This window comes from Phoxinus phoxinus (genome assembly GCF_949152265.1).
Source record: "Phoxinus phoxinus genome assembly, chromosome: 22".
NCBI classification, from domain to species: domain Eukaryota; kingdom Metazoa; phylum Chordata; class Actinopteri; order Cypriniformes; family Leuciscidae; genus Phoxinus; species Phoxinus phoxinus.
This window is the reverse complement of record NC_136897.1, coordinates 2,714,141-2,728,872: the sequence shown is the minus strand read 5'-3', so window position 1 is coordinate 2,728,872 and position 14,732 is coordinate 2,714,141. Positions and strand designations below refer to the sequence as shown.

General features: G+C 38.8%; 1 protein-coding gene across 1 annotated transcript in view; it reads right to left on the bottom strand.

The window, feature by feature from the left end:
* Positions 1 to 2,041: 2,041 nt before the first annotated feature.
* LOC306990580 (uncharacterized protein) overlaps positions 2,042 to 14,732 on the bottom strand; it is a 36,331-nt gene continuing 23,640 nt past the window's right edge. The window contains exons 9-15 of the mRNA XM_079597593.1: positions 13,265 to 13,381; positions 13,048 to 13,092; positions 11,369 to 11,597; positions 8,456 to 8,601; positions 4,747 to 6,009; positions 4,116 to 4,330; positions 2,042 to 4,005 (exon numbers count right to left, since the gene is read on the bottom strand). Coding sequence (XP_079453719.1) covers positions 3,936 to 4,005; positions 4,116 to 4,330; positions 4,747 to 6,009; positions 8,456 to 8,601; positions 11,369 to 11,597; positions 13,048 to 13,092; positions 13,265 to 13,381 — 2,085 coding nt within the window. The 3' untranslated portion in view covers positions 2,042 to 3,935. The remainder of the gene's footprint in view (positions 4,006 to 4,115; positions 4,331 to 4,746; positions 6,010 to 8,455; positions 8,602 to 11,368; positions 11,598 to 13,047; positions 13,093 to 13,264; positions 13,382 to 14,732) is intronic.

Genomic DNA, 14,732 nt, shown 5'->3' with positions numbered 1-14,732 from the left:
TATGAAGCAGATAATGGTGCATAAGTGCTCTTTCACATTTCTGAAACCTGCTCTTGATAATCATATATCAAAAGCAATATGAGTCAGAGATTACATGAATCCTGCTGTTGGGAACAAAGTACATTTTCTTTTAATAAGCTTTGGGACCGAGTTATTCACCCATAATGCAGGATAAGACACTCAAGACTTAAGGTTAAGGTGTACTTTATTGTGCCAAAGGGATATTTGTCTTGGGCTCATAAATACATCCACTGCATCACAAAACATATAGTAAAATAACAACATAACACAACATAATAACACAATTACACATAAATAGAGAAAGACAAAAAGGAGCGAAATATGTCCCATCACAAATTCATATGCCATTATTCACAACTATAAATACAAGTACAAAAAAAATGTTGTGTTATTTAATATCTTAATTGCAGAAGGAATTAATGAATTCTTAAACGGTTTAATCTACAATTTGGCATTCTTCATCTCCTACCCGTTGGTAACATTGTCAGCTTACACAAATATCTAAAATCAGGAAAATCTGCCATCTGCATCATATCAGAGCTCATTGTTTGTCACACATACACTGTAAAACAAAATCAGTTACATTTACGGTAAAATACCGGCTGCTGTGGTTGCCAGAAATGTATAGTATACGGTAGCAACATTTTAGGTTTTACAGACTTAACTTAAAATTTACAGTAATAAACCGTTTTCTTTTTTTTGATAATGTTAATTTACCAACTTATTGAAGAAATAATATATGTTTTGTACATTTAATGTTTTGTATTACATTAAATGTACCATTAGATCTATCACAGTTATTTACCATATATATTACGGAAACTTTGTCTTTTACCGTTAAAATCACAATAATTTTTTACAGTGTATTTTGTTGGACTATAATACTCCTTTGAGAAAATAGACTGATCCTCTTTTTATTTAGAAATAAAATGGATCTTAAACATCTTTAGTTCTATTTTTAACTGGTAAACCTAACCACACTCCGGACTACAGACGGACTGAGCAGAGCTGCTGAGAACATTGATCTTTGGACGGTTAAATTGCTGTTATCATAAAGACATGATGAAACGCCCCAGCAATGACATACGGAAATAACTTGGTGTTGCAAGTTTAGATTTCACAGCAGTGCCAGAGATGATAGCAGAAATGATTAGCTTTATTTGAGCTTTAATGTAAAAATGAATTTGCACTTTTCTTGAGTTCTGTTTAAATTGAATAGTTGTATTTTTACTCAATTATATTTCCAACAAGAAAATTTTACTTTTTACTTCATGACAATTTCAATTAGACTTAAGATTTATTAAGACTTATCAATTAGACTTACTCAATTTCGATTAAGCCTAGACCTGATTAAAGTGGCACTGCCAAATGAAAACTGGCACTGACTAATTATATTTTTTATTATAAATTATTATAAAGCTTGGAAGAGCCGCCTTCCATGAGTCACAGTGGCGATTTCTGTTATAAACTCAAGTCAAGAATAAATACACAGTTAAAGGTGCTGTATGGAGTTTTCAGCGGCATTTAGTGGTGATGTTTCAGATTGCAACCAATACGTTTACAAGCGAGTGCTCGTGCTCGTGCTTTCTTTTGTTTTTTATTATTATGTGGAGTTTGTGTTGGAGTGTGCGTTGTGCTAGTCGTTTCCTAGTGTTAGCAGACTCCATGTCATAAGTTGCAGTGTCGTCGCTGTTGAGTGCAAAGTCAGTAGACGAGGCGAGACGCTCGGGAGCGCTCATGCAGGTCTCAGTCACGTCACTGGATTTCACGGCAAATCCGACCCGGAGCATCACATAGAAATAAGAATACTTGCTTTCAGAGGTAATAGCAAAACCCGCCAAGTGGATCATTTTATTGTGAGATTACAACCCCTTCACACACAGGTAATAAAAAATGGATTCATTTTAGTAGAAAAACTCTATACAGCACCTTTAACAAAAGATATGTAAATCAACGATCAGAAGTCATAGATCATAAAAATACAAAAGTCAAGATCATTACAAATAAATCACTGACTAAATGTTAAGCACATATCTAAGGTGATTGAGATTTTTTTGTTTGTTTTGTTGATCATTTATCTCCTCATGGGCTCTTTTCTTTCATCTGATTCCATTTGATTCCTATTTAAGCAGTACTTGATTGAAGTGCTGATTGAAAACAGGTGTGGGTGATCAGTCCAGGGAGCGTGAAAAGGGTAGAGATGCACCCGGAGGCTTGGAAGTCTGTTGTGAAGCCAGAGTGACACCTGACCAAGACGGATCCAAAGGGACGAGGAAGCCCGGAAGAGCCTGAGGTATAACGAACCACCGTGGAGCCGAGGGAGACGGGGATGGGTCAACAGGCGGAGGTGGCATTATGGGCTCTAAGGCCCTAGGTGGAGCCAAGGAATCTGAGCACCTCGGACGAGCTGAGGACCGGGAAGCCCAGGGTGGAGCCGGAGAGCTGGATGGATCCGGCGGAAGGGGATGAGCGAAGGAGCTAGACGTAACCAGTGGGAGCTTTTGGTGAAATCTAGGGTCATGATGAGGAAACTTGGGCCAGCCTATGTGGCTGGGATTAAGGAGCTTGAAGGCTGGAAATAAACACTGGGAGAGGAAGGAATTCGGACAGGACTGGGACATCAATCCAGCCGGATGTGGCCGGCAGAAGATGAAGAAGTTCGTGGGTGGAACTGGCTCAGAATGAAAGTCTATTAACAGCTCCTCACTTGCCCGTTTCAAGGTCGACATGGCTACAGGCTCCAGCTCCGGACGTGGTGGAAGACTGTCTCTGAGATGGACATGGTTACAGGCTCTTGCTCCATATTGAGCGTGGGCTCTGCGTCCTTGGCTGGCATGGGCTCTGGGTCTTGGTCCTTGGCAGGCATGATGAGGCGACAGACTAGGGAGATCTGATACTGAATGGCACCGTGGTCTTCACCACCTCACTGACGGTGTAAGGAGAGCCATACAGCCACAGCGCATAATGAGCCAGATTCAGCAACAATAATCCCATCCAGTTCAACCAAGAATTTTGGGTACATTTTTGATGACGCGCTGACCTTCAAAGACCAATCATGCAGATTTGCACTGTACAACATCAGGAAGATCTAGCCCTTCCTAACTGAACATGCAACCCAACTTCTTGTCCAGGTCCTCGTCATTTCTAGTCTGGACTATTGCATTGCCCTTCTGGCTGGACTTCCAACATGTGCAATCAAAATGATTCAGAACATGGCTCTACTTGTTTTTAACGAACCCAAAAGAGCCCATGTCACACCACATTTTATCTCTCTGCACTGGCTTCCGGTTGCAGCTTGCATCAAGTTTAAGACATTAGTGCTTGCCTACAGGATGGCCACAGGCTCCGCCCCCTCATCCACTCTCTCTTATGAGTTTACATGCTCATCGGTAAGTGAGCGACGCCTTGTGGTGCCATCTCAGAGAGGCACAAAATCGCTCCCAAGAACGTTTTCGTTCACTGTTCCTTGCTGGAATGATCTTCCCAACCCTATCCGGAAAATTGTTGATTTTGCATCTGTGAGCACCTAACATATATATACGTAACATTATTCATGTCACTTTGTCAATGGTTTGACTATTTCTTAACCCTTAGCTTGGATAACCCTAAGCCTAACTCGGAATCAGTTTGCACTATAGAAGTTGTGCCATTTTTATCATGACTGAACAAAAATCATTGTCCTGCTGAAAGGTGAATTTTCTTCCAAGCTTCAGTTTTTTTTTATCAGAGTAAGGTTCTCCTGCAGTATTGCTGTGTATTTTGCTCTTTCCTTTTTCAAAATCAAATTTATATCACCAGGGCTTCAATTTGAAAGAGCCACTAAAGTTGTAATTTGGTTTTATACTGTATTTCCGCTGTGTAAACATGGAGCTCCAGAGCAGAGGGATTGCATTTTTGCAGACTATATAAAATCCTCATTTAATGCCTTTGGCCTTTAACTCATTTTTCACTCTCTTTAGGTAGCCAGGATCTGGATAGCCATACCTGTGGACAGAAAAATTATATTTTTACATGAAACCCAAAACAATATGAAATGTTTGATTAGTAGTTTTGCTGGACATGATGTACAATTGAAAGCACACTTTAACTCATACCTTTCAGGCCCACCGTATCTACTGGTCTTATGAGGAATATCACTCCATGTGACATTATCTGCACCCGTAGTTGTAGATCTCCCGACAGTAAAGATCAGTCTCTGTTTAAAAGCCCTATGCAGGAGAGAGAGCACTTCTCTTCCTTCACGATTGTCTGGCAAGTACGCACAATGATTTGTCCCATAAAAAGCCTTTCCAGGGTTTGGATGCTTCTTCTAAAAAAGTATTGTAAAAAGATGTATTACTGTGCCAATTCATTAAACAAATCAATGTAAAAATTTACAATTATCTACAATGAGGTCACAGATTTCTTTTTATTGTGTGTTTGTTTTTCTGCAGTTTGTGTGCTTCTTCAACAGCAGGGGCGTCTAATCCTGTCCTGCCGAGTGTAACTCAAACCTGCTCTAACACACTTGCCTGGAACTTTCCAGTAATCCTGAAGACCTTGATTAGCTTGTCCAGGTGTGTTTAATTATAGGGTTGGAGTTAAACTCTGCAGGACAGTGGCCATTCGGGAACAGAACAGCCGATAAGCCAGGAGTGGTTTATTAGGAGCGCACTGTCTGTAGACCTTTAGCAAAAGTTATTTGATTTAGATTTTTGATCACCGTTCAGTTTTACATGTTCTTACCGTTTGAATACCACTGGGTATGTCGTAGTAGATTTCAATAGTGCCACAATCTAAGTATCCAGAGAGACTCGATCTTATGTTTGTCACACGCATTGTTCCATCCGGTTGGTTCCCCTCCAATTTCCCAAATACTTCCTTACACACAGGACAGATAGATCCTAAAATCTTCTCTGACATGTGAATACATTCCTGGCAAAATTCATGCCCGCATTTCAGTTTTCTCTTGTCTGTGAAGCTGTCCATACAAATGGGACATGTCTCCTCTTCAGCATGAGCATCTTTACTGTCATGTCTAGAACTGTCTTTTAATTCTTCATTGACTCCAGTGTCCGCTTCACTTTGTCTTCTTGGATTCAATCGCTCACCCCGTACTGATCCTCCCACTGCTCTTGGTCCATAATCAGGCGTCGGATTCCATTGGATTCCTCTTGCGTGAGGAACGTCCCCTGAATAACCAATTGATTTCTTCTTCTCTTTCTTCTTTTTGAGTTCACAGGTGACGGCGGCTGATGCAAGTTTCTGGTAGAGTTGTGTTAAAGCTCTGATGGCATGACTTTCAAGATTAGTATGTTGAACTCCTTTGGATCGAGCTTGAACCTTAATGGTTAATTTGTTCTGCTGTTTTTCTTCATTAAAGGACACTCCGTATTTTGTTTCAAGCTGAGATAATTGGTCCTTATAGGAAAGTTTCATCAGATCCCAATGAACCTTGTCCATCTCAAGATGAGTTGGAAGATCCTTTGTGTCCATGTTAAATGAAGACCTGCATTGTGGAGAAAAGTTGTTGTCTTTATTCATTTGACTTGATTTGTCATTGAATTGGCTTTCCATTCTTGTTCCTTTAACCTCTCTTTTAATCACGTCTGTAAATTTCTTCGGTCCAAAGAACCGGCAGTCACTGGCAGACATGGAGAACATCATCTTTGCCTCCTCTGACTGGATGTGATGAAGGGCCTGCTTCACAATATCTAAATCCAAGTGATTATGATTAATGGCAGCATCACTAAAACTACCAACACATTCCTGAACAAGTTTCTCAAAGTCATCAGTGGCTTTAGACACAGAATCAGGGATTGGGCTCTTGGTAGGTGTGATTGAGACTGACACTTCTGCACTAATAGAGACTCCATAATGTTTCTCAATTTGCTCCAACTCTTTTCTGTAAGCGTGATGCATGTACCAGAACTGATAGAGGGGGACAAGGGGTCCACTGTTAGTTGCAGCAACTTCCTTGGTGCTGTTTTTGTCTCCAGCGCGGTTCACCTAAAAACATTTAATGGGATTGTATTTAATCTACCCACAGTGACAGTTAATATAACTGAAATAAAATGGTAAACTATTGTTACATGACATTACATGTAATGAGTTCTCTCCAGGAGAAGATCTACCGGGGTGACAGAAAGAGCATTGCCACCCAATCATTTGGTATCCCAATGTATAATGTATAAAAGGTAAGGTCTTGGACACACTAGACAATTTTCAAACATTTTAAAACTGGAGACCAAAGATATGAAGGCAGCTTAAACCGATTTTTAGCATTATAATCCTCTGAATGCACACTAGAAGATTCGTCCGGACCGCAAGACCACAGCTGTCGATTGTAATAACATTTTCACAGTGAGACGAGATCTAATGGAGTCTGGCAAAATCAAACGTGACTTGAGAAGAAAAACAAATAGAGGACAATCGATGTCGTCAACTGGTTCTCCTGGCGTAAGTTTTGTTTTACGGGAAGAAAAACAAAGTAGAAAAAAATGTATAGGGGTGATCTCTCAATACGGCCAAGTTTAAGCTATAAAAGGACGCAACATCTGGTCCGTTAAGCTTGCTCGCTCTCATTGGCTATCGCGGGTACAGTCCGATCAAGAGTCGTGTATATATCGTGCAACATATACATACAAACATGTTTGATATTTACTTATATTTGGGATCCTGCGGGCTCCGACGCGATCGGGAGCATTAAAATAATCGCAATGACACCACAAAATTGAGGATTTTTTGGACAAAAAGTCATTTGCGACAAGTATCGAATCGGGCCCTTGATCACTTGGGGTCAAAATCAGGCTTAAAATCTTCAAGTGTCTGGCCAGTCTCAGCAGTTTAAGTTAATTAATTCAACAACATGTACATAACACTTTACTCATATGGAAACAGTAATTCTAGTAAAACGCCATACTCAAGAGAGAATGTGATTTCAGACACAGCCCTAGGAAACGAGACGTATAGGAAACGGAAACAAGAAATAATGGAGCCTTCACGTGCCTTGGTAATTATGGTAAATACCAAAAGCCGACATGAAAAACGTACATGAACACCCCCACATGTGGTATTTTCCACTGGGCAGCTCGTAGAATATTTTGATGCACGAGTTGCCGAGATGAGAACCTTTGACCTTTTCAAAATGGAGGAGAGCAACGCAAGAGTCGTGAATGGTAAAATTAGGTAAAAGCTATGCTTCACATAAGGGTAGACCTAGCGTTTGCAGCTAAAACAGAAATATTAGCTCTGTTAACTCCCTTGTCCTTAAAATCTTTACTATTCATGATCTAGATTCTAGAAGATATACAGCATAAGCATATTATTTACCGTTTGAGTTTTGATAAATCTTCTTGCTGTAGCAGATGACTTAAGCTAAGCAATCTAAAATTGTTTTAGCCAAATAACAGGTCTGGATCTGTGAGTCCATCTTTTCCCAACATTACGACAACAAAAACACAACACTGGTAAATACCAGTTCACAAGTGGAAAATATCATATTTTCCATAGCACGTGAAGGCTCTATAAGCACAGGAAACTAGAAAACAGGAACAACAAAAATGAAAATAGGATAAAAATAAGAGTCCTCTAGAGTAGGGGTTCCCAAACTTTTCCATTCCAGGACCCACCTACACAAGTACAGTATAATCCATCTCCAGACCCACCAAAATAATTTAAAAACATGATAATGGGGTGGGAAAAGAAAAAGAAAAAGCAACCTAATAATGGCTGTTGAAATAATGTGAAGAATACTGAGTGGTTTTAGTCTGCTGCCTCACTGATTTACACAGACATGGCAGAACAAATTAAAGGAATAAAAAAAATAGCTTACTGCAAGCTTAATCTTAACCAAATCTTGCGTTTCTTCATATCAAAGTTTGACTAATCATTTTATTTGATAGTAGGCCCAGAACTGTAAAATTTCAATACTACTTCAATACTTCTGATCACGTTGTTCAGCGCAGAAAATGCTTTCGAGTTTGTGTGTGTAAATGTGAAATACTTTTAACAAATATTTTCCTTATGTGTTGGTATGTAGCCAAATGCACACGAGGGAACGCAAACAAAGCACTCTTACGACGACCACATCTCTGAAGACAACGGCACCGAGTCGAGCAGATGACAGATGAATGCGTTTCCCAGAAGCATCGTGCCATAGTAGATCGTAGATCCATTGCCACCAATAGTCTCTACGATCAACTTGGCTCACGATGCTTCTGGGAAACGCAGCCCAGACCGGAATCAGACTTTCGTGACACTGATATTCTCCGGTGTAATGCGGTCTCATGTTCTGAGCAGTGATTGGAGTAAACGGGTTTCTTCTCGTTAATAATGCACACCGAACCGCTTATAATGAACAGTCGCTCTGAGACGCTGAAAATAGCATAAACAGAACATGACAATGAGATGATTGTGTCCTTTGCCATAATTCAAGATCAAGTAAGCATGATACCTGTGCTGATGAAAATCTGCTCTTGTCCAGCATGAGGGGCTTTTGTGGTCCATTTGCTTCATCCGTAAAAATCCATGCAGTTACTTCCTTTTTTTCATGTTTAAAGTTCAAAGGTATAGACTTGAGCCGTTTTATAACTTCCAGAGCTACAGAAAACAATAAGAGTACATTTAATGTACAGTCTTAAAAACAATAAGTAATACAAATTTGGCAAAAAAGAATTATGGAAAAAAAATCATGGACTACTACTGCATAGACTACTTATGAACTAAGGAACACCTCTTAAAGATCACTCAACTTAAATTTGCACAACAATATAAATGATTTGTGATTATTTTAGAAATGTAATACTTGAGTTTTTAGCCTACACTATTTTACAAACTGTAAATGTGTGAGTTTTGATGTGTGCAATTATGAATTGCAGTGTATATTTTTGAAAACATTTGATACTGTTAACTCTTAAATGCAAAAAAAAAAAACGGACTGGACAGCCTGGTCCCATTGTTAATAGAGTGCCGAAGTTATGACGTCACTTTGTAGGCCAACCCGGAAGTTAGCGGCGCATGGGTTCCCTCGATTGAAAAGCTATGCATTTTCCCCATAGACTTTTGGAAAAATCGCCAAAAATAAGATCTGTGTTCAACAAAGAGTTGTGACCCTTACACGTTTTGTCTATCAAGATAATCTTTACAAGTTAATCCAAAATGTATACATTTTGAAGCCTAAATAAAGCCGTCAGATATAAAATGCTAACGGTAGGCTATAAATGGACTACAGCACACCACTGTAGGTGGTCACGGATCAACGTCATCATCAAGCTTCCTCAAACTTTATTTAAAAAACACGCTCGCTTATGATCTGCGCTGTGTATGAACCCTATGAACACTTATCCACCTTTTCATGAGAAATATTACCCATTCGTTTTTTCCAAAAATGTTAGAAACTAATTTTGTTTATGCGTGCCTCTCTGAGATTTTTTTTATCTTTTGTTAATGTTTTATTTATTCGTTTATTATTTTGTTAGTTTATATAAACCTTAATATTATTTTCTTTGTGGTGAAGATTATTATGCCTCATTCATTGTGCCCAAAATAAACTTTAATAAAGATTATCTTTCACTTTATGTTTGATATGTTTGCATACCATTTGCGAATTCGCCAGAAAAAAACAAGTTTTTACCATCTCAGAAGCAACGGTAAAACGAGCATCTTTCATTCGAAGACTTGTGGTTGCATCTCGGGACAAATCAAAACACCAAAGTATGTAGTCCCTTTTAGCAACCACCGTTTTTAACTCACAATAAAGTTTAAAAAAATCACAAGCAGGTTATAACTGGTGTGTTTTATGTCATAGATCAAAACGTGAAAATATTTAGAGGCTTTGTTAACCACAGACCTTATTTCAGGCGATTTAGCAAAAACCCATTCAAAAAACCCATAGACTTTAGGGCGAGGGAACCGGAAGTGCTAAAATGCTAACTCACTTCCGCGTTTTGGCCTACAAAGTCACATCATAACTTCGGCACTCTATACGCATATATTAATACGTAACATTCAGGAACAAAACATACATTATTGTACGCTTGGATAGTTGCTTAAATGTACAATATGGATGTATTGACAGTGTAGTATAGTGTGTGTGTTATCGCGGGAAGTTACGAGAGCAGGAAAGGGAACGAGAGGAGAGTGATTTGACATGCAGAGCTGAGTTCAATAAAGCTAAGAAACCAAACCAAAGGCGTTGTTCTTGGATGACATCACAATAGACAGCATTAAAAACGTAAACATTATTACCCATTTACCTCTCGCACATCCGCCATATTTGTATCATTTTTATTCATATTTGTAGACCGTAGTTATAATCGAATCCTTTTCCCGGCACGCAATGGGTTGTGGGTAATATTAGCCGCTGAGTTTGCACGGATCCACACTTCGGATTCTAACTGGAAAAAGTAGACCATCCGAATCTTTGGAAGACTCATTTCAACGTACTATGATTTGGGACACACTAATTCTAATTTTGAATGCCATTTAGGACGGATAGTATGCGGGCGCAGCAATGGTCTTCTTATTGGGAGATACGTCTGTGGCTCTACCATTGGAGAAAGAGTAACTGCTCATGTGTGACTTGATAACCAATCACATCACAGCCTTGACGTCATTGAATTGTTGCACGACAGTCAATCACTTGTTTGCGTATAACAGAAATGAATGAGAAATGCCATAAACTGCATCAGTTGTGCAATAGTCTGTGACTTCTCTTATAAAATGGCTTTTTTTTTTCGGTGTAAACTAAATAAGATCAGGCGATGGGCTGTTTATTCATTAGATAAGCTATTTCCTCACAAAAGCGGTTTATTCAGTGTAGTTAAGCCTCTCCATTTACATCCATTAAAAAAACAAGCTCTGGTCTGCTTCCCTGTGTACCGCAGTGTTGGCAGACGTTACACTTTTTTCGGCTAAGGTCGCAGGCTTTCCTTCAAGTGGCATTCACAGTTTTTTTATTTATAAGGAGTGCTGGATTTGACGTTTGCTGCTGAGAATAGAGGTGAAGATTGCCTAATAAAGTCTTGCATGTGGGTCTGTTCCTCAATCGTATTGATTCAAACTATTTGGATTACAGCGCTAAAATAAAGTGTTCAATTTACATTTTTGTACACAATTTAAGTTTTAGTGCTGTCAATATTGTATGTTCTAGTAACTATGAAAAGTAACTAAATGTAATGGACGTGTGGTAGAACTAAGCCTTGCGTAAAAATACACAAATACTCATGAGATCACGTTAGACGGGATCACGCTCACACCAATTATTTCTAAGGATGTAATCTGTAATTGCTAGTATTTCAGATGCTAGGATCCATGAGATTTAAACTGAAAAGGTATTAAAGTGAGTTATCATAAATCATAATATCACCTGATGATGGTGTGATCTGCACCTCTGCACAGGACGGGTCATCCATGAGTTTAATGAAGTGGACAGATGCTGTTACTTCCAGGTTCTTTGTCAACCAGCCCTGAATGGCTCTCTCTAATCTTAATCTCCATTTCTCTGGAAATGGTTCTCTCCAGTCCACTTTGATCATAAATTTAGCAACATCCAGTGGTGCTGAAGACTGCGATTCATTAACAACTTTACAATTGTCCTGTTAAAGGGAAAATAGTTATGAATGCAGTCATATTTATATGTAAAAATAAAGTCAAGAAGTGTTTATAAACTGTTTTATGTTAAAGAACAGTAAATGCAGATCATAAACTACACCATAGCATTAGCCAATAACTTTTTCATTGGAGAAAGAGTAACTGCTCATGTGTGACTTTAGTTTTTCAGCGCTGTTAAAGGAAGCTCGCTCACATGTTACACCACATCAGACTCGCACGGTCAAGTTCATGTGCGCATTCGCGTCCTTTTGTGCAGATGTAAGTTGCAAGATTACTTGTATTTGTTATTAATCAGATATAGACAAAATAAAAGACGCGTTTAATTTAGTTTAATAACCAGCTAGCAAAAAAACTGCAGTTTCACTCTTCAGTCTCCGTACATTCACTCTTCAGTCTCAGCTCCATTGCAAGATGGAAGATGGTTGTTTCTTTATGGCTTTGAAAACGCGCAGCAGTGATGACTGTAATCACTTTCTATCATGCAAAATAAAATTAAGTGCAAGATATGCAGCGCCAATATACACAAGATATTCAGCATTATAATGAGAACAGGATTGTGATAGAATGTTGTGAATTCTCTGTGCTTTAGTTGTTCGTGGATCAGCGCGCTGTTATAGCGCATCCAAAATTTCCCTATCAAACCACTGACTGTAAAAAACTAGTTCACATGCGCATTCGCGTCCTTTTGTTCATGCAAGTTGTAATGTTACGTTTATGTTCTGTATCTAGGATATCTGATTATTAATCTCATAGATTGTCGTAGAACGTGCTTCTTTTTCGAAAACATTGATGCATCATAGTGTTATTTTTTCTAGTCATACGTTCATGTTTTCATGTTTAATGTCATATTTTTATTTGTCAACATTAATTTTCGTAACAGTCTTACATGTAGGCTAACATTTCCTAACATTTTCATGACGGACCCACCACGCCCCCAGCACAAGCCCCGCCCCCCTGATTACTCGAGTACTCGTTTTTGAGACCTGTTGATGATCGAAATGAGAAAAATGACAAAAATGCCCATCCCTCATAAATACTGTAGCAAATGTATTGCTCATAGTTAGTTCTTATTAGTTCATACATTAACCAATATTAATAAATGAAACCTTGTAAAGTGTTACCATTTAAATAATACAATTGTTTTAAATTTTAAAATAGTAAGTAAAATATCACATCAATATGTGTGGAAAGGAGGTTGATGTTTTGGCATCAAAAAGTTGTATTGTAATTGGCTCTTATTTGTTCAGAGTTTTTATTTATTAGCTTATTACATTGTGACAAACATCACAATGATTTGGGTGTGTTTTAGAAAAAAATATTATATTCAAGCAAAAAGAAGCATTTCAAATTACACTATAAACTCTAAATTTAACTAAAATATGGGTCAGAGGTGATACACTGTATATTTTAGTTGAGAAAGTTTCTCTTACTCACATTATCATTAGAAAACTGACCATCTCTGTTTGATGAAGATGGGGTCTGTTGAATAAAAAAGATGCTCCATGTTTTAATATCAATACAATCAATAATAGTAATTTGTTCTTATTGACTGCAACAAACAAATTACCATTCTTCTCAATATATCATGAATGCGTTTTGCCATTTAATGGGACTCATTATCTCGGGCCAGTTTCTGTTCTTTCGTCAGTACCTCATTTCGCTGTGAGTCTCTGTGTGTTGGATCCGTTGTGTTCCTCGAGTTTAGAGGCTTCGTGTCATTCTGAGTTGGTCTAGAGTCTTGATCTCCAGAGCTTGATGTATACAAGTCCTAATATTCAGAAGAAAAAAAAAATTCAATTTTTTTGAAATTTTTTTTTTTACATGGAATTTATATATTTTAAATCAGTAGGTTTGGAGAATATATTTTTAGAAAAATTCGCATTGCTCAATTGATACTTTGGAATCAAATACAAGTTTTTTATTGACCTTAAGATTTATGCATTTGACAGACACCATCATTCAGAGCAACTTCTGCATTAAAGACACAATATTTAAGATTTTTAATTATTAAAAGATCCAAAAACCACTAGAACTAGTGTAGCCTGTGGGTTTGAGGCATTCGATGTTGCTCTCTCTCATTTCCCTCCGTCACCGCTTCTGATCGCTTTTCACTCCTTCTCGTTAGCTAATGTGGGTGGGAGTGGTTGGAAATTGAGAGCAGGCAGGTATATAGGCACCTGGGGTCCTCATGCCGGTAGCGAAACACTGTAGCTAGCTGCTAACGCGTTGGAGTGCAGCAGTGTTCCGGGGTGCTGTTTGTAGTTAAGGTGTTGCAGAGTGTTTGCCAATGGCGCTACTGATTGTATGTGTGCACGCTTCCGAAACATGTTTGGAGTGCCTAAACTGATGAACACAGAGAAGCGTTCCGTGAGATTGTGAAGCGGCGAAACACTGTCTACTCACCCAATCGCTAGACTGCAGACAGAGGTTGCAGCAATCCGATTGTCGGCTGCTGTTCTCTTGTATGTTTAAAAGTGTTTAAATGTGTATGAATGTGCAGGTGCTGCTTTTCTTAGACATGTTTTTGGTTTGTTTCTTTTTCTTTCTTTTCCCGCTAACCGGTGGGGTGTAAGAGATTTGTGTTAGTAAACCAATTGTGACCACCGGCTAGCGGTTTCTTTTTTTTGTTGTTTGTTTCGCCCTCTTCCCGAATAATAGTCTTGGAGTGTGTCGGGCCCAGCGAATAGACTAGCTGATCGGGTTCTAGCCTGGTTCCCTTAGTATTTCACCCATTTTGACTGAGTTGTGCAGTGTAGTGCTGTGATGTGTGCATCAAAGAGCATGATTGCCGTGGTTATGTGGACTGAGTCTGTAGTGTTTGTTCTACCATAAAAGTGGTGTGCTTTAGCTCACGTGTGGCGTTAACCTAGGCCCGGTCTAGCTGGTAATCTGGTGGCCCACCCTCCTATGACTTATCCCCATGTCAAATTGTTTATGTGTTATTTATTGACAATCATAGCGACTCAATTTTAACAAAAAGATAAAATAAAGATATATTTTTACTTTGCTAAGCCAAGCCTGTGCGTGTTTTCTTTTGTACAGAGTCCCCTTGCTCTTAACGGTCTTATGCAAGGGGTGGCGTAGTTAGCACTGCCATAGCCCTACGGGGGGGCTACATT